This window comes from Phoca vitulina, unplaced genomic scaffold (assembly GCF_004348235.1).
Source record: "Phoca vitulina isolate PV1807 unplaced genomic scaffold, GSC_HSeal_1.0 scaffold35, whole genome shotgun sequence".
Taxonomy (NCBI): Eukaryota; Metazoa; Chordata; class Mammalia; order Carnivora; family Phocidae; genus Phoca; species Phoca vitulina.
Window position 1 is genome coordinate 3650996 of NW_022589738.1, and position 25425 is coordinate 3676420.

Consider the following 25425-nt stretch of genomic DNA (forward strand, 5'->3'; position numbering starts at 1 on the left):
CTAACAGAAGTTATAAATCACACATAAGCCTAAGGTCAGAGCAGAGGGAATGCACTGGAACTCAGATCTTTGTGTTAGAAAATCTTTACAGTACACACAAACAGCCAGCTTAAAAAATAATAATTCTATTTAAGGTACTCGCAAGAAGCCCACAGTATCATCTAGTGCACACATAGCACAATTTCACATATGTGATCAGAGATCGCAATCGGGATAACATATTCACAGTCAGCACCCACCAACACACCACTCTCTTCCTTCTCAGAACCACCTTGATATTCTCATTATTTCTAGGTCGGAACAACCTATTGATTGACGATGTTTCATATCCTGATCAAAATCTCACTCCACTGCAGGCTGCCTAAAGATGATTCATATAGTGCTGCTGTATGAAAAAGGAACAAATCATTCCCATTCCCCAAATATGTATTGAGTGCCAGCTATGGGCAAAGCACTGGGCTAGGTGTCTTTCTTTAGTAGTTGAGTCACTGCTGCCAGAGCAATGTCTACCACCATCCTGGGGTATTAGAGCAACATTGCTGGGAAGAGGGAGATGGCTGTGCATTGTTATGGCTGTGAATTCCTGCACTCAGATGAGAAATGGCACAACTGGGTTATAAAATGCAAGGTATAACTTTTAACAAGCAGTTCCTGTATATCGAACTTTGACAACCAGGTCAGTAAAGTGAGAAATTAGACATGACACGTAAAAAATGCTAACTACTCTCTCAGGTCATATAATAGGAAAAAATGTGTTGATTTCCAATAAATTACCATGGAAATTAATATTAGATTTTAGTGTTGAGGACTACATTTACCATCTGTAAGAAATATGTTAGCTGTTTGTCTCTACTTTTACGGCACATACACTATTTTTAGTGTGTATTCTTTGAAGATTAATGTATCTGGAGGTTGATTTCTCTAAATTAAAAATGGACATTTAAATGCTATTGTTAGGGAGGAAGAATTTCCTCTACCCTTCAAGGTCCTTCTGGCTGGACTAAGAATCAAAGTGACATGAGACAGATTAATAGAAGAAAATCAAATTTAATATTTAATAGCCTACATATGGGGAATCCACACAGACATGGAAAATTCCAAAGGCAGTGAGGCAACATGACATTTATATGTGCTAAAGAGAAGGATAGGTGCCTGAGGATACAAAGGGGAGAAAGGCCATTAGCAGGAAGGTAAAAGGAGATGTTTAGAAAACAAAGGTTGCCCTGTTATACAGATAAGTTTCTTAAAGAGAAATCTCTGGTACCAGCAGGCAGCTGAGAGGGAGGTAAACAGCTTTTCCTGAATCTGCTGTGTTTGGATTGCTTTTAACTCAAAATATGTTCATACCAAGGTGGCCCATATTGGGGCAGCCTGCCCTTGTCCGCTACTCTATTAAAATAGATTTTATTTTTACTTCACACACAAAAAATCCAGTGGTATATTTAAGAAAGCACAAAAATATCATTTTAAAAACCACCCAAGAATCATTACCATGAATTGCAATTATATAAGAATTTACTGAAAAGAAATTGTAAACTGTGATGAGAAAACAGACTTTTTTTTTAAGATTTTATTTATTTATTTGACAGAGAGAGAGAGCACAAGCAGGGGGAGCGGCAGGCAAAGGGAGAGGGAGAAGCAGGCTCCCCACCATGTAGGGAGCCTGACATGGGGCTTGATCCCAGGATCCTGAGATCATGACCTGAGCTGCAGGCAGACGCTTAACCACCCAAGCACCCAAAAACAGACTGTTTCTTGAGAATGTTTTGGTTCTGACTCTTTACTTGTATGCGACCTAAAGCAAGTCTCTTTGTGTCATTATTCTTCATTTTTATGGTTTGTAAACTACTTGCCCTTAAGCCCCTGTGCAGGAATCTTGTAAGAACATATGAAACCCTGGGTAAGGCTGATGGTATATATATTAGCCCATTTGTCAGATTTTATAGATTCTTTGAGTTTTGAGTCATTGTACCTCATTTTGCAAATCTTGAGAGTGAAATGAAGTGGTTGCTCTTCCTAGGGATGTTTTCGTGGTTTTAAGTGTTTGTGAAGTTGACTCATATCTTTAAATGACAAGTTCCTGTAACTGCAGAATAGAAATGACAATTCCTTAAGATATGCACCTGCAGTCCAGAGTATTGACCAGTAATGGTTGCCAAGTTCATGGAAACTAAAATGGAAGAAGCTGTTATCAAAGCCTAAAAGAATGAGACGTCAATTGCCTCACTTAAATCAGTTTTGAATTCTAATTCTAGTATGTCATGTAAAGTGAGTATGATTTAAAAACTCATATCATCCCACAGTTTCAGGGTAATGACTCACAACTACTTGGATATCAGAAAAGTTTTCCCCTCTTCCTTTCTAAGTTCTTTGGCTGGTCTAATAATTAAATTGATGTAAAATGGACTAAAAAGAGAGAAATAATTTCGTGCATACAAGAACCCCATAAAACATGAGACCCAAAGGCAATCAGGCCGTTGAGGCTTTTATGCCAACCTGAGGAATGATATAAGGGCCTGGGGCTCCAAAGGGGAGGAGGGCAAGTCACAGGAAGAGAAGAAGAGCAGATGGTAGTCATATGTTTGCCAGGCCATGCCTATTAAGTCTTTCAGTTAAAAAGTTACCTCTGAGGGCGCCTGGTGGCTCAGTCGGTTAAGCGTCTGCTTTCAGTTTAGGTCATGGTCTCTGGATCCTGGGATCGAGCCCCACATCAACTCTCTCTCAAAAATAAATAAATGAAAAATCTTTAAAAAAAAAGTTAAGGAAAAGTTATCTCTGATAATAGCTCTCTTTCTGGGCTAGCCCCCCTACTTCAATTCTTTTAGACGGTTAAGGGAAGGGTAGAAGTTTTTCCTGAGTTTGCTGGGTCTTAATGGCCTTCAACTCAAAATAATCTACATGGCCAAGTGGCATATTTTGGGATGGCATGTTCTTTTCCTCTTCTACTAATTAGAAGTACGCTTCTACTTCTCCCCAGATGAACTAGTTATGTGTATATTATTTAAATACGTCAGTATTGAAAGTAGCTTAATGGACTACATTAAAGGTATCACAACAAAATTCTATATTGGCTATCTTCTTGTGTAGACTCCTGTCAGTGGCAACTCAATAGTCACATAAAAACTGGTAATATTCAAATGTATTTTCAACTGTTAACTACTCACATACCAGTTTTAGTTTTCTCATCTTTAGAAGAGTGCAGTTGGAGTAAATGAAATTTCAAATCCATATCTTCTCTAATATGGGACTGTGTTTTAACCTACTTTTGACTGAATATTTGTAAACTGCTGCCCAAAATATTATTTATATAAAGAAAAGCTCAATAACGCTGTTAAATAATTCCTGCCAGACTTGCCTTGCTGAACTGGGCATCTATAAATGGTAGTTGAATAAATAGGTGTGTGAATAAAAATTAGGCTAAAGAGTTTACCATGAAGACTCTTACTAGAACACAGATCATAAACCACCTTGGGCAACTCCATTCTAAACCATCTAGATTCAAAGGCAAAATAAAAGCTACTTTGGACTATTAGCATTTAAAGGTTTCAGCTACATGAAAACCTAATACACTAGAAAGAGATGCATAAAAAATTTTTTAACTGAAGTGGTAGTAGTGGTTATCTCAGGGTGTTGTGATCCTATGTGACCTTTCATGTCTTCTCAGTATTCTTCTGTGATTTTCAAAGTCTCTACATTGAGCATGTTTCATAGAGTCAGAAAATAAAAAGAGAAAAAATAAATCTCTTTTGGTACAGCCACTGAAAAATTTTAAAATGCTTACAGGAAACCTATCATTCATCTTTTTGCTGTCAAATCAAGTTATTTACACATTTTAAAAATGTATTAAAACCTATTTGCTTCGATGTACCCTCTCACTCCCATTTTGTCTGTCTGTATTAGAAAACATTATGTTTGGGGGGACACCTTTACTTCTACATTATTTTCTCAAACCATTGCTAATTTTCATGCACCAAAAATCAATACGTAGAACAAGACACCAAGATAATGCCTTGGTCTTAATGAAGCAGGTCCACGTTATTGCCATTTTGGTAAAAGAAAATGCATTCCTGAGGACAGGCCCTTCCTATATCCCAACTACACAAGCCATTAAACTATACAGGCCACCCACTTTATTCTCAACTTTGTCAAGGTTTAAGCAGCTGTGGGGGAACCAAGGAATGCTAGATTCTGCTACCAGTCGTTCCCAAACCATGCCTATTTCTTTGAAGAATATTAATGGGAGAAGAAAAAAATGTAAACAAGTGTTAATAAATTCTTGGCACTCTCTCTTTACAAAATGAGAAAGGAAGGCAAACTTACCACTATTTGTCTTAGCACTCTTATGTTTTCAGGAAACAGAGCTATCAAAAAGATTCAAGAGAGATAAGAAATGGAATTTTCTGTTACTTCCATTGAGGGAAATAAACCAGCATATGGTTTGATTATTGTTTTTGCCTTAATAGTCTCTAGCTCTGTGGAATCACCAAGATTTTGAGTGAAACTTGTCTCATGAGAGAAACAAACAGCTTTTGCCGAACACGTTTTATTCTAATGCTTTCAATAATTAGGAAATATATTAAAACCTAAAGGGAGAAAATTGTAATAAATAACATAAAATTCGGAAGTTGATCAAAGCATCCTATTTTGTGTATTGCAACGCAATCAGTTCTTACATATGTGTAATATTTTATAAATCTACCTCCAACAGTTAAATATACTACAAATCATAATTTTTTTAGAAGGGTTCAGTGTTTCTGTAGAAAACATGGCTCCTTCTACTGGTTATCTAAGTAGTCCAGATGTTCTGGTTCTTTGGCCAATCCCAAGCATTCCCAGTGGAAGACCAAACTGTTCTAACTGTGACAGGATATCCTCTGGTGGAGGATTGCTTTCAGGATAAACACCGCAGCCCTTAACAAAAAGGAGTAAAATGGCAATGCCACCTTCATTTTGATAATTTTCTCTCAAGAGGCATTTTGTAGCATTCCATCTGTGCCTGTCTATTTGTATGACATGTTGAGAAGTAAATTCCTAGTAGAGGGAAAGCAAATACTTTTTCTTCTAAGAGATTTTCTTTTAGGCATCTGTGAAATTTGACACCTTGATAAACAGTAGCCCTATCTTCTAAGCTGATCACCTGAGGCCCATTTTGCTCTTTATTATAGCAGAGTCTCTTCCTTCTTTGTCTGGTTTCTCCTCATCATACTCAGTCTTATGAGACCTAAGATGAAGGAGTCCCCATCTGAATACTTTGTATGTTTGTATGTGTGTACAAATACATAACTGTTCTGGGTACATCCCACATTATGGTCTTTAGATAAGCCGATTTCAAACACTGCTTTTATAATCCAACGGGGAAATGTTTTCAGCACTAAAGCTCAGTGTTAGTGACGCCACATTGTGCTTTTGGACAATATGTCAGTTTTTCATGAGGGAGGATCGCTGCCCTGTTTTTCTGACCTAATTTTGGGAAACCTGGTTTAATTGATACCACGAATCCTTCAAACAAATTTATTGACAAGGTGCAAGTTAGTTGCTTTGCAAAGGAAAAAAAAGATAAACAACATGTTCTAGCGGAGAAATCAGAACAGTTAGTTGACTACCACCATCCATCACGCCATACATTTGCTTTCTCTGTACTCTGCACCAAACTTCTTGCAGGCACCGTCCCGGACTGTGCCACGGTGTCCGATCCCTAGCCCTAAAATCTCCCAGTAGAAACACAAACACCCTGCACTCAGTTGGTCACCTGACCTGTGATCATGCTACTTAGAGTAAAGCATTTCTTTCACTTAAGAGTGAAACGTAAGTGCACAATAGACATTAGCTTTCACTACTGTGTTATTAAATAATCTACTTATATGCCAGACTCTTCAACTAGGCATGAACCCCTTTAAGACAAGAAGCTTATTTTATTCATCATCTTATCGCTAGAACTCTAAGTACTACACCCGTTACATTTAAGGCATTTATTAAACAGAGAGTGAATGAATGAATGGATGGATGGATGGATCGATGGATGGATGGATGGACGTGATGTGGTTTTTGGAATATAGGTGAGGTTTGGTGGGGTGGGGTCCGGAGCCAACGGCCAAGAAAGAATTCTTGAGACGTCTTTGGTGCAAAAAGGTGGTTTTATTAAAGCACGGGGATAGGACCCGTGGGCAGACAGAGCTGCACTGGGGTTGTGAGGAGCAATTGATTATATACTATCGTGTTGGGGGAGGTAAGGAAAAAGGGAGGTTTTCAAAAGAACTTTCATATGCTAAAGAGGACAGACAAGATACCTGAGGCCTTGCCATTCTCAAGTTAAAGTTGTTTTTCTCTCTAGTAAAGCAATAACATTAAGATAGTTGGGAGCTTCCTGGAAGAAAATCACACATATCCCACCCAGGAGTTGGGGGGTGGGGGGCAGGTTGCAGGGTGTCAGCTTATGCTTTGTCTTCAGCTAGCCTTCTGCTCCCTCATCAAATGAAAAGAAAAAACTGAATAACATTATCAAAGATGTAAACAATATATGATTGATTTCTAAATGCCAAGTGAATACAAAGTTTCCTAGTTCTGTAAGTCTATACTACACTATATGGTCATTAGATTTATGAATGAGAGAACATTTCTGTATTTGTATAGTTAAGTTGACCATTTTTCTATAGAACGATGTTTTATTACCAAATTAACAGACTGCATATTAATAATTACACCTCATCAGTTGCTTGAACCTCATGACACATTGGCTGGCTGGGAAAATGGCTTACAGAGATATTCTTGGAATTTTAGAGTGGGAATGCGTAAAAAACTAACTTTTTATTAGAAAATTGAGTTCTTAGTCATCCAGTCATTGATTTATTCAACAGCTATTCATTGAGCACCTACTATGTGTCCGATAGTTTCCAAGGCACTTGAGATAGATCAGTAAAAAAAATTATGGACAAGATAGACCAAAAAAAAAAATGCTTAATCTTGATGGAATTTAAATTCCAGTGGGAGCCAGATAATAAACAATAATAAATTTATTAATAAGCAAATTAAATGCTGTGTTATATCATGAGTAATATAACAAAGAAAGAAAGAAAGAAAGGGAAAGAAGAAGGGCGCCTGGGTGGCTCAGTCATTGGGCGTCTGCCTTCAGCTCAGGTCATGATCCCAGGGTCCTGGGATCAAGTCCCAAGTTGGGCTCTTTGCTCAGCGGGAAGCCTGCTTCTCCCTCTGCCTGCAGCTTCCCCTGCTTGTGCGCACGCTCTCTCTGACAAATAAATAAATAAAATCTTTAAAAAAAAGAAAAAGAAAGAAAGAAAAATGGATGCAAAGTGCAGCCACAGGTTTGTGATTTGGAATGAGCACTCAGTGGACCAAACTGAGAAGGTGTTAGAGGGAGGCATACAGAAATCTGGTGGAGGAATATTCCAGTCAGAGGGAACAGCCACAGCAAAGGTCCTAAGGTAAAGCAATTGTCTAAAAATTGGAGCTTAATTAGCTGCTTCAATTAAAGGAGTGAAGGACCGTGAATGCCAACATAAGGGTTTTGGTCTTTTTTCCATAAGCATTGTAGATGGGCTAACAATTACTGAAGAAAATTCCAAGGCAAGGACGGCATGTTTTTGGAAGATTAAACTGAAGGTTTTAGACAGATTACATCAGAGTGACTGTAAATAATAAAATTTTAAGTCAAAACTAATCAATAAAAAACACACTCTAATTACAATAGCACTTGCAGTAATACGATCTTACCATTTGACTTGTCTTTTATTTTTTAACTTTTTATTTTGAAAAAAAAAAAAAAAACCTGAAGACCTTACAGAAAAAATGCAAGAATAGTACAATAAATTTCCATATATCCCCTTCAACTAGATTCACCAATTATTAACATTTTGCCGCACTTGCCTTACCTCTCTTAATGTGGGTAGGTTAGAGCAACACTGGTCTATCTTGTCCATAATTTTTTTTACTGATCTATCTCAAGTGCCTTGGAAACTATCGGACACATAGTAGGTGCTCAATGAATAGCTGTTGAATAAATCAATGACTGGATGACTAAGAACTCAATTTTCTAATAAAAAGTTAGTTTTTTACGCATTCCCACTCTAAAAAGATAGAGCAACACCATGTATACAAGCACATAACATATTATTGATGTTGTGTGAGAGTAAATTGCAGACATCATGGCTAAACTCTTTGGTGTGAATCTTCTGAAAACAGGGATGTTTTCTTACCTAACCAGAGTATATTTATCAAATTCAGGAAAATTGATAATGGTAGAATGCTGTTATCTAATATACCATCTATATTCACTTTTAAAAGATCGTCCCAGTAATACCCCTTCTACTGTATTTCCCATCCAGGATTACACATTGCATTTAGTTGTCAAGTCTTAGTGTCCTTTAACCTGGGATGGTTCCTCAGCCTTTCTTTGTCTTTCACGGTGTTGGGAAGAAATTTTCTCTGTCCATCAAGGTCCTTGTAACTAAGCATGAGACAGACTAACGGGAGAATATCAAATTTAGTAGGAGGAATCCACACAGTCAGGCAACAGGAGGCTTATCTGACCCTCCTGAGCTGCTAAGGGGAGGAGCTTGGGAAACAAAGGTTGGAAAACAAAGGGGTTTAGAAAACAAAGATTGCCCTGTTATGCAAATAAATTTCTTAGGTGAAGATGAATCTCTGTTAATAGCTCTCTTCCTGGACAGGCTCTCCTTTCCAATGTAAATTTAGACAGTTGGGGAGGCAAAGGGCTTTTCCTGCATCTGCTGGGTGTGGATTGCTTTTAACTCAAAATAATCTTCACACCAAAGGAACTGCTCTTGATCCCTACAATGGTTTGGACGTTCCTAAAGACTAGAAGCCAGATTTTATTTTTTATACAATGTCTCTTAGTTTGAGTTTGCCTGATATGCCCTCCTTTTTTGGATATTTACCTGTTTCTGCTGGAATACTACATAAATGATATTGTGCCTTGTTAATGCATCACATCAGGAGGTGCATGATGTCGATTTGTCCCATTACTGGTGATGTTAATTTTGATTACTTCCTTGAAATGGTGTCCATTTTTCCCTCAATCGTTAATAAATAATCAGTGCGGAGGTACTTTAAAACAGTGTGACTATCCTGCCTCATCGATCTTTCACCCAATAATTTTAGCATCTGTTGATAATTCTTACCTGAATCAATTATTATTAGGATGGCTGAAACATGATGATTTCTAATTCTATCATTTCTTCCATTTTTACCAAGTGGCATCTTTCTGCTGTGGCTAAGGGAGAGCTTTTAATTTATTTGTTCGTGGAATCATGTTTTTTCAATTACTGCCATTGTTCATCTTAACCTTGTCTTTTAATACATACGACTTATGAATATTCCTTTCACTTCATAGGAAAAAGCAAAACCAAACTTAGTACCCTTCTTCTCTGGTTGGGAAGAAGAAAAGCACGTTTAAGGGTAGGCTCTAGGTAACTGTAGAAAGAATGATGTATTTTTTTCCTCTAGTCTTTCATTTTATTTTTAAATTTTTAACAGTTTGTTAACATGTAATTCTTCAATTCCTATGGCTTCTGGGAGCTGAGGCTAACTACGCCCTAATGATGGGGCCTAGCCAACAACCATATTTGCATTCTTGATTGACAATAAGTAAAAGTTAATTCGATACTTTTGCTGAAAGCCTCTTTCCGAAATGACAAAATATACCACTTTGAAGGTAATCTTCTGCCCAGATGTTTGGTTGCACAGATCAAGCTGCCACATTCAGAGACCATTTTCATTTTCCTTTTTATTATTATTGTTATTATTACTATATTATTATTTTGTATATCCTGCCTTGTTCCAAAAAGCACTTTTGCAAAAGCAAAACTGCTGTCTTTACATACTACTTTATACCTTCCCAAAACGTTTTCTTGCTATTATGTGAATAGCAATTCAGCTTCTTAATGTGTTACCCAAAAAAAAAAAAAATTATAACTGCTTCTAAATTGCGTTGATGTATTGTAGAATTGAGTTGAATATCTTTGTAGGCTGAACATAATTATCCTCCTGCCAGGAACAAATAAGTTATACTGCTCCAGAGAAATAAATACGCATATGAATTTATGTGGATGGATAAATCCTTATAAAGTTTAGCTCTTTATAACACAATGAGAGAAGAGGAAATGTACTTGGTGAGGCTAATGAATAAACTGGGATCATTAGATTGTCTATCATACATTTCCCCCACAAAGTTGCACTTTACTGCATATAAATCAGGGCAGAGCATTTCAAAGGACTTTATAAAATGAATGAGGCAATTTTCGGCTGAACCATATAAGAAAAAGCCACCTGAAATCTTCAGTTCTACTTGAAACAAGATTATATATAGAAATACATATAGAGAAACAAAATGAAAACTCCAAGTGAAGAGTTCAAAAGTACATATCAACTTCGATTTACTTTGTTAACATCTTTACCTCTTCAGAGACATCTAGCAGAAAAAGTTTGCCAACAATAAGACCAGGTACAGGCCAGTAGGAAAAATAGGACCCCAAACTACAGTAGGTAATTGCAGCAAGATTAGTGTAAACCAAATGCATTTATTATTTGCAATGTAATCCAATATACTAAGAGATGGCACGCGCTTTATTTTAATTAGCTGTTTCTTTTAAAGGGTTGCTTGGTCCAACTGTCTTGATAAGAAAAAATTGTAGTCATTGCTCAAAATGCTTGTAGCAAATCTAGTTTTAAATTGAAGCAATTTATTCCGAAAATAGTCTACTACCGCAGCAATAATCAATGTGTTTTTCCTTAGCCCAAACTGGAGCTTTCCAAAGACTATTGTTAATTGCCAGTAACTAAATGACTGCTGGTGCCCTTAAATGTAACTCTTTGGCACTTGTTCATTTGTTGTGTTTAACCAAATGCCAGTTTCCCTTAGGTTTTGCTGAGCGATTTTGCTTTACAATTTTCAATATTCAGTCTCAGTCCCTTAAAGGGGGTAGAGTCTATCATTTTAACCAAATAACACAAAGGCTAACCAGATTTTTAAAAGGTCTGCACTTTCTCTTTCCATCTTTTGATGTTGAATTGTGCTGAAATGGAATCTTTTTATTTTTTAAATGGTGCCACTCCAGGCAACTTGAACTTGAGCTAAAAAGCAGATCCCATTTCAAAGGGAAAATGACATTTGCTGGGGCAACACCTTTCACATTGTAATGTAAAGAGAAAATACAGCAGTGGACCCCGAATCATTTCTTTTAAGTGTTACAGAATTTAACCCCTAGTAATTTTGTCCTGACCCAACGTATAAGCAATAATGGGTAGCACTCATATTAACGAATGCGTCCAGCTTGGAGCAAAAGAATGTGGAAACTAAATCTAATACACCATTTTCTTTGGGAGAGTTTACACATGGTTTATAAACCAATGTGAAAAACTTACATGGGAAATTTTTTAACCTCCCACATTTATAATATGAAGGCATGTAGATTACTCTTGCATAGAAATAATGTAGTAACTGAGGAGCAGGCACTGCTGTGTGGACTGTGGGGAAAGACACATTTCTTTTCTGACTTCCAAGAACACTGTAAGAACAGTAGGCTTCTGCATGTAATGCTACAGAAGTATCTGGGGAAAATTTGAGATATTGTCTGGATCTCAGGATAAATTAGCTCCTTGAAAATGCTGTTTCTTTGGACCTGGTCTTGGTCTCCATCTTATTAGTAAATGACTATCCTGTGGCTCAAGAAGACTTACTCTTGCTTATTGCCCGTACTCTAGGTATATATAACTTTTCCATTTGTTTGTACCTTGAAGGATATATTCATGGGACACTAGACCATTTCTCTTTTTTTTTTTTTTGATTTTTTTTTTTAAGATTTTATTTATCCATTCATGAGAGACAGAGAGAGAGAGAGAGATGCAGAGGCAGAGGGAGAAGCAGGCTCCCCGTAGAGCAGGGAGCCCGATGCGGGACTTGATCCCAGGACCCTGGGATCATGACCTGAGCTGAAGGCAGACGCTTAACCGACTTGAGCCACCCAGGCGTCCCTAGACCATTTCTCTAGTTGCTAAGCCACATCAACCCTGCTGTCTTTTTCTCATTACATTTCAGACAGTACTATTTATTGGCCTACTATATAGTGTATTTGAGGTAGTGTATATAATTATTTGAGTAGCTCATGACTTCTAGCAATAGGGATAATTCACATTTGGGCAATGACTTTAAAAATAAGAAGGACTTACTTTCATATCATTTTTCTCTAACTTTTGCATATTCAGTGTTTAAAAGTGTGTAGAGAACAGTCTTATAAATGCCATCTGAAGAAAATGAGAATTCTGCTTATTACATTAATAGGATTATGTCTCGGGCTCAGTTTTGGGTTGTTTCAAAAGCTCTTCCACTAGACACGGACATGGGAAGGATGCCGCTTGTGTCCAGGCCTGGTGCCACGTCTCCAGAATCCAGGGGTGTGCTTGGCGCCAACACAGAACCATTCCCAGCCTGGGGAGATATCTACAGTAGACCAGCTGTCCTGACTCCAGCTTTCTTTACAGCTTCTCCCCACATAAGCCTCGAGTTAGAATTTATAGTGTCTATTTTTTTTTAAATCCAAGTTTTAAAGAATTGAAGTGTGATTAACATAAGGTAAAATGCATAGATGGTAAGTGTTCAGTTCGTTGAGTTTTGACAACGTATAGACTTGTATATCCATACCTTAAAAATGATACAGAATATTTCTTTTACACCAGCAAGTTTCCTCTTGCCCCTTTCCAATAAATTTTCCTATCACTCATCAACAAAACATCCATTTTGTGATTTCTATCACTATGGTTTCTTTTGGCCTGTTCTTGTACTTCATTTAGACAGAATTATACAGAAGATATTACTTTGTCTGGTTTCCTTCACCTAACATAATTTTGTGAGATTCATGCATGTTGCTTGTATCAGTAGTTTATTCTTTTTACTGCTGAGTATATTCTGTCATATGGACATACAGCAGCTTGTTCAGTATCTCCTGTTAATGAACGTTCAGGTTGTTTTCAGTTGTGGCTACTATGAATAAGACTACTCTGAACATTCTTGAACAGGTCTTCCTGTGGACATCTGCTTCTACTTCCTTGCGTAAATACTTAGGAATACAATTGCTAGTCATAGGGTAGATTCACAGTTAACCTCATCAGAAACTACCCCAAATTGTCTAATATAGTGGTACCATTGGGCTCTTCCACTAGCAAAGTTTGAGAGTACAAATTAAGCATTGTCCATTTTTTCCCAATTCTTTTCTCATGCAAGAAATTTTAGGGTGATAAATTACAAGTGTTCAATGCATTAAATTAGAAAACACAATGAATCTGAAAAGAAACCACAATCCAAATGTTTATCTCTCCCATCATATCCAGTATAATTTAAATCAGATGATTTGGGTGTATAAATTAGCCTATGGGCGTAAGTTAGTTTTATGCAGGTTTCTCTGTGTGGTGGAGTTAACTCATATACTGAGAAAACCAGGCCCAGTGCACCCTACAGAATTATCTACCCACTTATCCTTTCTGTTCACATAGGAATGGGAAAACATTATATTGAGGAACTTTTTTTTTTTAAAGATTTTATTTATTTATTTGACAGAGAGAGAGATAGCGAGAGCAGGAACACAAGCAGGGGGAATGGGAGAGGGAGAAGCAGGCTTCCTGCCGAGCAGGGAGCCCGATGTGGGACTCGATCCCAGAACCCTGGGATCATGACTTGAGCCGAAGGCAGACGCTTAACGACTGAGCCACCCAGGCGCCCTTGAGGAACTTTTTGTATTTCACTCCTGGAACTTTTGTGGTACTATCTTGTGTAGGCCCTCAACAAGATTCAACAGTTAATGCTGTCTGATATTTATAAATACAAAATGTAAAAATTTCCAGGAGGTGCTTTTCAGTATTTTACTTTCCATATTAATTCACTTAGACTCTAAAAGATCTAATAACTCATTTTATTTTTCTTTCTTAAATTCATAAAATCCAAGCACTTTTAATAAGATTTTCTTCTCTTTCCCATTTAATTTTAATAAGAGCATAAAATACACTCGGTTAAACGGTAGTTATATATGTTTTTTGATAAAACTGTTGAAATAAAAATGAAGGAGTAGACAATGAAAAATATGGCTGAGTTTTGTTCTGTAATTATCACGGGAAAATAGGTGTAGCAACCTGCCTAGTAAAGGGGGGGAAACAAATGAAAAATGTCTAAGCAGCTTGGCAAAAGGAAAATACTACCAATGTAGTCTGCTGTGACATCCACTAGGGGGCCTACTTTTTAAGCCCAATAGACCTCACACGCAAACACACACACACACACACACACATGCACAAACACAAAATGTTCTTGTGAGGAAATGATGTCCATGCTTTTCAAATTATTTGTCACTGATACTGCATCATACCCATGATGATTTCACCCCATTTCTGAGATCTCAGGAGTGATCTTTTTTTTTTTTTTTAAAGATTTTATTTATTTATTTGACAGAGAGAGAGAAAGCGAGAGAGGGAACACAAGCAGGGGGAGTGGGAAAGGGAGGAGCAGGCTTCCCACCGAGCAGGGAGCCCGATGCGGGGCTCGATCCCAGGACCCTGGGATCATGACCTGAGCCGAAGGCAGTCGCTTAGCCGACTGAGCCACCCAGGCGCCCCGCAGGAGTGATCTTGTAACACAAGAGTAGTTATTACTGCAAAACCATAGATTATTTTAAAGTTTTCAGTATGAGCATAATTCCCTTTTGTGATTTTTTTTCCCCCTAGAGCTAATGTACACAGTTGAACTTGCTGGAGGGCTTGGTGCTATCCTTCTGCTGCTTGTTTGCTTGGTGACGATCTACAAGTGTTACAAGATAGAAATCATGCTCTTCTACAGGAATCATTTTGGGGCCGAGGAGCTGGATGGAGGTAAGATGAGTTCCCTCTTTTTAATGTTCTCTCTGAATATTCTTACTTGTTTCCCGCCTTTGTTTTATTGAGGGCCAAGAAAAGTTCCCTGCCTTACCACTAACAGCAGCTCTTATCATCTTTCCATGTTCAGTTTGTAAATTCATCTTTTGCACGGAGCTGTACGTGTGATGCTTGAGAGCCAATACGTAATTTCCTCTGACAATTGTAAAGCGACACCTACCCTTTTTAGAATCCTAGGCCAAGTAGCACTTGGGAATTACAAAGGCTGATTGCAGCGCTATCAGAGTGTTCGCTTTCTCTCACCTTGTAATCAGTCCTGAAAGGCCAGCTTTACTTTTCGATAGGTGAGGAGGGCCTCTTTTAATTGTGTTCCCTAGATCAGACGAGATCGGGCGCGCTTAGGGTGGGATAGCCCCGCAGTTTGAAGTGAATCTGTTTCCAGCTCTAATAAACTGTGCTGAATATTTTAGAATTCATAGCAGTCTTTTCAAGCTTGTTTATGTAGCTATTTTTAGACAGGTGAATTTTTATTCCAAGTGGGGACCAACAGATAATACAGTGCCCAAGCACATTGTTTTCATAATAATACATCTACTATTTTTCCTCGAATTGGATGAGTAAATGTTGTTCTCATGGAAATCGTAATAAGGATTTGCCCCCTCTGGTCAGTCGTGAATCTGTGTGCACTCTAAGAGGAATTTGGGGTCCTTAAAATGGAGGTCCATGAACCACCCATTAGATGACTTAAGTTTTGTTTTTTGTTTTTTGTTTTTTGTTTTCATTTTGGTCATTTGAAAGTGATCCGTACGTAAGGTAAATTTGCAGTAGAGGAAACGTCTGCAAACTCACGTACACAGTGCAGATGGCAATGATTTCTTGATCATATTTATACATTTTTTTTTCTCATGACTGTCACTTTTGCACTAAGTGGCACGAAGGAAAATGAAGGGATCGGCCATGTTCCCACCTTTCCCAGATCCTCTGGACTAAATCCACAGGTAGCACTATGGGTTGTCAGGCTTGTGAAGAGGAGTCGTTGACCCAGGCTGTGTAACCTCCTGCCCGTCCCATGAGGGTGAAGTCCGTGCCGCAGCACGTCTGGGGCTTTTTACATTTTTAAGTGTTGATTTGCACTTGTTTCTAACTTTCTTGCCTGCGTGTGCAGAGTATTACATTTTTTGGCTACTCTTTCAAAGAGATATGAGAAAATTGTCAATGTCAGGGCTATTGTTGAATGAGTACCAAGCAAAGTGCTTGGCATTCTTAATCATTCTTGCTAAGGCTCAAAAACTTCTGACGTCAATATTATAATCTGGGCGCCTGGGTGGCTCAGTTGGTTAAGCGACTGCCTTCGGCTCAGGTCATGATCCTGGAGTCCCGGGATCGAGTCCCACATCGGGCTCCCTGCTCGGCAGGGAGTCTGCTTCTCCCTCTGACCCTCCCCCGTCTCATGCTCTATCTCATTCTCTCAAATAAATAAATAAAATCTTTAAAAAAAAAATATTATAATCTGATACTGATAAGGCAACTGGGGCTCCCAGAGGTTAGATAATGTACTGATGAAAATAACACGAGCATTACTGTAAGTGGCCAAGATGACATTTGAAAATAGGTCTATGTCCAAAGCATCTATTTTATTGAACCCTGAGTCCCTACTGTTTTGGACCTTTTAAAAATTTAATATGTTCAGTATAATCTAAAGATCTGATGTTGTTTGTACAGTTCGCACGTTAGAAGATGTTTGAAAAAGCAGATTACCTGAACATCTCACTTGATCTATTAACCCTGTTTGGAATATGTTTAGTTTGTGTTCTGAATGAGATGAACAATTTCCCCCAAACTATCTGTTTCCAGTGCAGTTTTTCTTTTCTTTTTTTTTTTTAAAGATTTTATTTATTTATTTGACAGAGAGAGAGACACAGCGAGAGAGGGAACACGAACAGGGGCAGAGGGAGAGGGAGAAGCAGGCTCCCCGCTGAGCAGGGAGCCCAGTGCAGGACTTGATCCCAGGACCCTGGGATCATGACCTGAGCCGAAGGCAGATGCTTAACAACTAAGCCACCCAGGTGCCCCGCATTGCAGTTCTTTGTCATGTTTTGAATGGTGGAAGATTCTGGAGAGTTTACATGCCTCTAAACCTTAGTCATATCCCCTTAGATCTTTCTACACATGCTATTATGGTTGAATAATTATCTACTCTTCCATTGGAAAATTTCTCTGACATCATCACATTCCCATTCTTCATAGCTCTCCCACAGTCCTTTCTTCTTCCCCAAAGAAAACGTAACTGTTAAGAAGAGACCCCAGGCTTTTCATATTCTTGACTTGGCTTAAGAAAATGGAATTCAGAAGTCAAAATTTGAGTGTCGCCTTCTTGATTCTTGGCCACCACATTAGCTCCCCTAAAAGGGGAGTACATAAAATACTCTTGGATGTAAGGAAAGGCAAAGAGTATGAAGAAGAGGGAAAGTTTAGTTAATATTTTGAAGCAATGTCTTACTCTGGTGATATGATAATAATAGATTCATTGACTATTTGTTGACTATTTATTAAATAGCAAGTGCTGTGTTGGCTACTTGGTTGATACTCAGAGAATCACACAACTAGAAAGACAGAATTTAAGCCCAGGTCCAAGTAACTCCAAATTCCAAGAATTTCAGCCCTTGTATCAGACTGGGAGATGAAGTATTTGGTGTCAGGAACACATCCATGCAATTCCTTTTGGATCATTACGATAGGCATTCCCTGACTATATCAGTTCTGCATCAGGATTCTATTCTTCCAAGATAGAACATACTGATGCTTGGCTCTCTTGGTTTGTTCACCTCACTCCTTGCCCCCCTCCACATAACTTTACATTTCATTGTTTCCTCTGGATCCAGGTCTTAGCACTTCTCATTCTACAATACTCACTTTTTTGGATCACACTTACAACCCTATCTTCAATTGCATTAGCCGGTAAATAGCCCCTAAATCTAAATGTCCTTCTCCCAGTTCTCTTGTTTTATTATCACCTAATTGTACCTCTTGAAAATAGACTGTTTCCTCAATCAATTGCAGCTCCTTGTCCAAGCCTCCTACACTACCTTCTTGGTCTTCATTCTCTACCCTTCCATTTTATCCTCCACATTCAGCCGGACTTCTCTTTTTAAGTACACATTTACTGTGGTTTTTAGCAAAAACAAAAAAAGATAGGCATGCCTGTATGGCGCCTGCCAGAGCAAGTCCAGGCTTTTTAGCTCAGAAAACAACTGCCATTGCAGGGTGACTCAACTTATAATTGTAGCCTTGCCTCCTCTGTGGAATCTGACCCTGCAGAGTTCCAGTTAGAATGAGATGCTGGTCTTTGGAAAAACAGAACTGTTGAGAACTGACCCAAGACAATGCAGTAATGCGTAATTCTAAGATCTTTTTAGGTAAATGAGGTAACTATAATGGTTAGGGGCAGGAGAAGGTTAACTACTCTCCCACCACCTTGGCTCCATTACATACTGGAAGAAAATTTGGACAAATTCTGTTGCATATGCCTTTATTAACAAACAAACATAGAACCCATCCTGTAAACTGGAAGACGTTCCAACTCTCTGTTGTGTGTCTGTGTGTGTTCCCAAAAAACTTACAAGAAAGTTTCCCCTGAGGCAAATGTGACAATATACCAGTGGCAGGATTAGGCTCATTATGTAATGACATCTAAGAATATTTTTCATCTGAACACAGGACTATTTGGGAATCATGTCTGGGAAAGTTTCCCTAAGGGGACAGGTGAGTGGCTCTACTAGATTACTTGTAGGGGTATGATGTGTCTCTGCATTAAGTTAAGTTAGTCCCAGTGTCTGGAATAGCACTGATTTTACCGTGCAGAGTCCATTTCCAAGATCCATTATATTTAGCAAAAAGCCACTAATTTTAGCAGTCAAATCTGATTTCTAACATCTGTTGTGCTAATTAACAAAGTGTCTACTTTTGATCAGAAATAGAGATAGTCGGAGTGCTTATAGAGGCTGCCTCTGGAGTGTTGCCTTAGTCTAATTAAATACTAACTGACCATCCTGCTAAAGGCAACCCACTATCTCTAAGCAGAACTTACATTAACATAGTGTACCAATATCTGTGCTGAAATAAGTACAAAGAAAATACAGTTATCGTGACAACATCTGAGTCCTTTGCTTCTCTATGCCTCTGCCTGGGATTTCCCTTACACTTTTGTTTAAAGCTTATATAAAGGTAGTCCGTCCTTCCTCCCTCCCTCCCTTCCTTCCTTCCTTCCTTCCTTCCTTCCTTCCTTCCTTCCTTCCTTCCTTCCTTCCCTCCTTCCTTCCTTCCCGTCTCTCCTTCTCTCTCTCTCATACACAGTTCATATTTTCCCTCTGGCTTCCAAAGATTTCCCTTATCATCCCAAGGTCCAGTTATTTTCTCCTTCATCTTTACAAAAATGGCACTTTAGACACATCTTAAATAGTCCTTTTTCTTTTGAGTAATGAGCGCTCACTAGTGAATGCTTACTACTTGCAGAGAACTGTGATTTCAAGATTCCTTACGTCATGTATTTATTTCCATTTAAGGAAGGCTCTAAGACCAAGTCATGAAGTAAAGAATTATTACTTCAAAATTTTGAAAGATTGTCTAGATTTTGGAACTGGCTCTGTAAATAAAAAACGTAATAGATATATAAAGAAAAACAAGGTTGTAAAGTCAGAGGTAGTCCACTAATAGGAGAAAACAGAAAACACCAGCTCTCCTACATGATGATTATCATATCGGTAGATGTCGGTAAGGTAGTGTGTAAGTTTTCACTAGGAAGTAACTTAGTGAAGAAATTTAAGGTTTCATTTTGCGGGGAGGATCTAGTGCTAGACAAGGTGAATCTGCTTTATGTTTGTTTTTCTCAGACTACTAACTGTTTCAGTTTTGGTTTTATCTCCTGACCATGGGGTATGAGGTGCAAGCTTACTCATAATCATGGCAGGGCAGGCTTATAAGAAAACTGTAACCACTATTTTATTTTATTTTTTTAAAAGATTTTATTTATTTATTTGACACAGCAAGAGAGAGAGAGAGCACGAGCAGGAACACAAGCAGGGGGAGTGGGAGAGGGAGAAGCAGGCTTCCCACTGAGCAGGGAGCCCAATGCGGGGCTCGATCCCAGGACCCTGGGACCATGACCTGAGCCGAAGGCAGACGCTTAACGACTGAGCCACCCAGGAGCCCCTGTAATCACTATTTTAAAGATGAAAAAGAGAACTCTTCTAGTTCTACTTTAGGAGTTATTACAGGTATTGGACAAAATGAGTTAGAGCAATCTTTTATAATCTCCACCCCTTGACCCTTGAAAAATGTGACCATCTGTTCCATTTCACGCATATGAAACAAATTGGTATTTACATCATCTTAGGTCATAGAATTTATTTTTCTATCTCCTTCAGTTACAGGGTTACTGACTATTAATAGCTCCAGGAACTATTGTCCTCATGTCCATCAGTGAAACAGTACTTTTGTAAATCATTTAGAAACCCTGTAGGGGTTTTTTGCTTTTGTTTTTGTTTGTTTGGTTGGTTGGTTGGTTGGTTGGTACTGATTAGATAATTCGCACACACATAAACAATCTAGAATGTGTTTTTGGGTTCCAGAAGGAGAGACCTGTAGTTGTTTTTGGTATACAATTTGCCCAAAGTCATAAACTGTTTAGTAGGAAACAAGCCTTCTCATCTCCAACCCTTTGTTCCCTATATACCACTCTGCTAACTCTTACCCTCTTAAGATTTCTAACATCTACATCTGCCTACTGCCCCCTCAAGGATACAAGGGAAGGAAATTAATATCTACTGAAGACCTCCTTTGGGCCAGGCATTTTGCTATATGGCTGGGGCCCATTTCATGCTGAGTATCTACCTTAAGAAGGTGCTGTTTTATAGATCAGGGAACATAGTCTCAAATGAGTGAAATTAAAATTAATGACAGTCAAGATTTGACCTCAGCTGCTGGGGCTTTTTTTGATTCACTATATCATGAGATATATATTTTTTAATTAGTATCACATTTCAGTGTTTGAGACCCTATGGATTCAAATAGTCCAGAAAAGTACCAAGTAACAAAACAAGTAAACTAGAACAATATTGCAAAAATTACAAAGTATAAAACTCAAGCAGTTTTATTTTAATTTAGAATTCGGTTGCCAGATGTTGACATGGCAGGATTGAAATGCAAAGTGAAATTTATTAAAACAATGATATTTGATAATCACAAAATCAAAATATAAAAATTATATGACTAATGTTTATTTATTCAATGATATATCATCCATTTCTACAGTTTTTTACTGAAAATTTCTATCTTGGGAATGTAAGAAAATATGAAGGCAAATCTGAGACACAATAAAGAAATGTGGCTTAATTAAAAAAAAACCTCATTATTCAAATTATATCAATGCTAATTTTTTTTTAAAGATTTCATTTATTTATTTGCCAGAGAGATAGAGAGCACAAGTAGGCACAGTGGCAGGCAGAGGGAGAGGGAGAAGCAGACTGTCCGCTGAGCAGGGAGCCAGATGTGGGGTTCGATCCCAGGACTCCAGGATCATGACCTGAGCCGAAGGCAGACGCTTAATGACTGAGCCACCCGGGTGCCCCAATGCTAATTTTTAATGATCACATATTTCTATGCTAATATGCCACATGAAAACATAGAAAGTCATCTTTTAAAATGATTTTAAGATTTTATTTATTCATTTATTTTGGAGTGAGAGCGAGAGAGAGCATGCGTGTGGAGGAGGGGCGGAGGGGGAGGGAGAAGGAGAGAGAGAGGGATAGAATCCCAAGCAGATTCCACACTGAGCTTGGAGCTGGTTGCAGGGCTGGATCCCATGACCCTGAGATCATGACCTGAGCCAAAACCATGAGTCAGATGCTTAATCAGCTGAGCCACCCAGGCTCCAAAAGCCACTCCAAAAATCACCTTTTAGCATAAAACACATTATTCGTCATTGAGCCCTCCTCAAGCCTCATTTTGGTAACCCATGTGCTGAATGATGGCCTCTGTCACTAGTCAGTTTGACGCACAAAAGTAAAAAATATTTGAGAATAATTTTTTTTAAATGGCCAGCTGCCAATAACATCTGACAACTGTTCAGTAGATGTTTAAAGGTTAAAAACTCCCAAAGACCCAAATGTCAGTCTCAAGCCATTTATATTACCAGTAACTCGCTTTCCTAGCCCATATCAAATATAGCCACCACCTTCATCTTGAGAATGGAATCTCTAATCTACATTTTCTTTTTTTTAAGATTTTATTTATTTATTTATTTACTAATTTATTTATTTGAGTGAGAGAGAGAGTGTGCAAGCACATGAGCAGGGAGAGGGGCAGAGGGAGAGGAGAGAGAGAATCCCAAGCAGGATCCATGCTGAGTATAGAGCCTGAGGCAGGGCTCAGTATCAGGACCTTGAAATCATGACCTGAGTCAAAACAAAGAGTGGGACACTTAACCGAGCCACCCAGGCATCCCTCCAATCTACATTTTCTTAGAAGTTTCATTGTTCTAAAAAATCCATGAATCCTTTGGCTTCTCAGTCCTCCTAAGGAGCATTGACTAATATTCTCTCATATGTCAAAGAGAAAAATATTTATCATTTTTCCAAACTACTTTTTCATTACTGATAGTTTCATATTTTCCTTCTCTCATCAAGGTTTTCATAAATAGTATTTTAAATTCATAGTTTTATTTCCTAACTCTCCAGAGTCCAAACTTCTTTTTTCCCCCCTCAGATTTTTTTTTTTAAATAAAAAATATCGTGGTTAATTCAGTCAATGGAAGGAGAAAATTCTACTGGACCAGTTGGTTGACTTCAAGTAACAAAGTAACTAGCTGATTGATAGGTCTTGCTGGGTTTTTTTGTTTATTCTCCCTGTTTTTTTGTTTATTCTCCCTCCCCCAGATTTACTGAGTTATAATTGAAATTGTGTAAGTTTAAGGTACATAGTGTGATGTATAGATACAGGTACATAGAGAGAGATGTGTATAGTGTGTAATGATTGCTACAATGTTAGTTAACACACCTATCACCTCACATAACTGCTATTTTTTTGTAGCAACATTTAAGACATAATCTCTCAGCAACTTTTGAGTATATAAAATATAGTATTGTTAACTATAGTCACCGTTCTGTATATTTTATCCCCAGAATTATCTATCTTATACCTGGAAGTTTATACCCCTTGACCAACATCACTCTCTCCCCTACTCCCCAGCCCCTGGGAACCACCATTCTACACTGTTTCTGAGTTCAGCTGTTTTTATTCCGCATGTAGGTGAGGTCATACAGTATTTGTCTTTCTTTGTCTGACTTGTTTCAGTTAGCATAATGCCTTCAAAGTCTATCTAAGTTGTTGCAAATGACAAAATCCCCTTCATTTTTATGGCGGAATTATATTCTGTTGTATATATCGACCACATTTTCCCATTGATGGACACTTAGGTTGTTTCCATGTCTTAGCTATTGTGAATAATACTGCAATTAGCATTGGGGTACAGATATCCTTTTGTGGTGGTGATTTTATTTCCTTTAGACATATACCCAGAAGTATAATTGTTGGATCATATGGTAGTTCTATTTCTAATTTTTTGAGGAAACTTCATACTGTTTTCCATAGTACCTGCACCAATTTACATCCTCACCAGCACGGTACAAGAGTTCCTTTTTTTTCTACATCCTTGCCAACACTTGTTATCTCTTGTCTTTTTGATAATAGCTATCCTAACAGGTGTGAGGTGAGATCTCATTGTGGTTTTGATTTGCATTTCCCTGATGGTTAGTGATGTTGAGCATCTTTTCATGTACCTATTGGCCATTTGTATGTCTTTGGAAAAATGTTTGTTTGGGTCTTCTGCCCATTTTTTATTGGATTATTAATCTTTTTGATGTTGAGTTGTATGAGTTCCTTCTATATTTTGAATATTAACCCTCCCCTTATCTGATAATTGGTTTGCAGATATTTTCTCCCATTCCATAGGTTGCCTCTTTATTTTCTTGATTGTTTCATTGGCTGTGCAGAAGCTTTTTTGTTCAAGGTAGTCCCACTTACTTATTTTTGCTTTTGTTGCTTGTGCTTCTTGTAGCATCTCCAAAGAATCATTGCCAGGGCCAGTGTCAAAGAGCTTTTCCCTATGTTTTCTTGTAGGAGTTTTATGATTGCAGGTCTTACATTTAAGTCTTAAATCCATTTTAAGTTAAAATTTGTGGATGGTAGGGGCGCCTGGGTGGCTCTGTCATTAGGTGTCTGCCTTCAGCTCATCGGGGGTCCTGCTTCTACCTCTCCTTCTGCTCCTCTCCCTGCTTGTGCTCACTCTCTCTCAAATAAATAAAATCCTAAAAAAATTATGCAAGGTATAAGACAGGTCCAACTTCATTCTTTGTCATGTGGATATCCAGTTTTCCCAACATCTTTCATTAAAAAGATTATCCTTTTCCCAATGATTATTCTTGGCCCCCTTGTAAAATACTAGTTTTCTATATATGCATGGGTCTATTTATGGACTCTCAGTTTTGTTCTAATGGTCTATGTATCTGTTTTTATGCTACCACCATAATAATGGTTTTTCTTACTATAACTTTGCAGTATAGTTTGCAATCAGGAAGTGTGATGCCGCCAGCTGGGCTCCTCTCTTTCAAGATTGCTTTCGCTATTCAGGGTCCTTTTTTTAGTTTCAGAGGTAGAGTTTAGTGATTCATCAGTTGCATATAACATCCAGTGCCCTCCTTAATGCCCATCACCCAGTTACCCCATCCCCCCACCGACCTCCCCTCCAGCAACCCTCAGTTTGTTTCCTATAGTTAAGAGTCTCTTGTGGTTTTTTCCCCCTCTGATTTTGTCTGATTTTATTTTCCCTCCCTTCTCCTATGTTCATGTGTTTTTTTCCTTAAATTCCACATATGAGTGAAATCATACGATATTTGTCTTTCTTTGACTGACTTATTTCACTTAGCGTAATACTCTTGTTTCACCCATGTCATTGCAAATGGTAAGATGTCATTCTTTTTGATGGCTGAGTAATATTCCGTTACACACACACACACACACACACACACACACACACACACCCCACATCTTCTTTATCCATTCATCTGTCAATGGACATCTGGGCTCTTTCCACAGTTTGGCTATTGTGGACATTGCTGCTATAAACATTGGGGTGTGTGTGCCCCTTCAAATCACTATGTTTGTATCCTTTGGATAAATACCTAGTAGTGCAATTGCTGGGTCATAGGGTAGCTCTATTTTTAACTTTTTGAAGAACCTCCATACTGTTTTCCAGAGTGGCCATACCAGTTTGCATTCACACCAGTAGTGTAAGAGGGTTCCCCTTTCTCCACATCCTCACCAACATCTGTTGTTTCCTGACTTGCTAATTTTAGTATTCAGGGTCTTTTTTAGTTCCATATGAATTTTAGGATGGTTTCTTCTATATCTCTGAAAAATCCCCTTGGAATTTTGATAGGGGTTATATTGAATCTGTAGGTGGCTTTGAGTAGTATGGACATT

General features: G+C 38.2%; 1 protein-coding gene across 1 annotated transcript in view; it reads left to right on the forward strand.

Moving 5' to 3' along the window:
• Nucleotides 1-25425, forward strand: part of IL1RAPL1 (interleukin 1 receptor accessory protein like 1) — a 1353569-nt gene that overhangs the window by 1314943 nt on the left and 13201 nt on the right. Inside the window, exon 9 of the mRNA XM_032426508.1 lies at nt 14743-14886. Coding sequence (XP_032282399.1) covers nt 14743-14886 — 144 coding nt within the window. The remainder of the gene's footprint in view (nt 1-14742; nt 14887-25425) is intronic.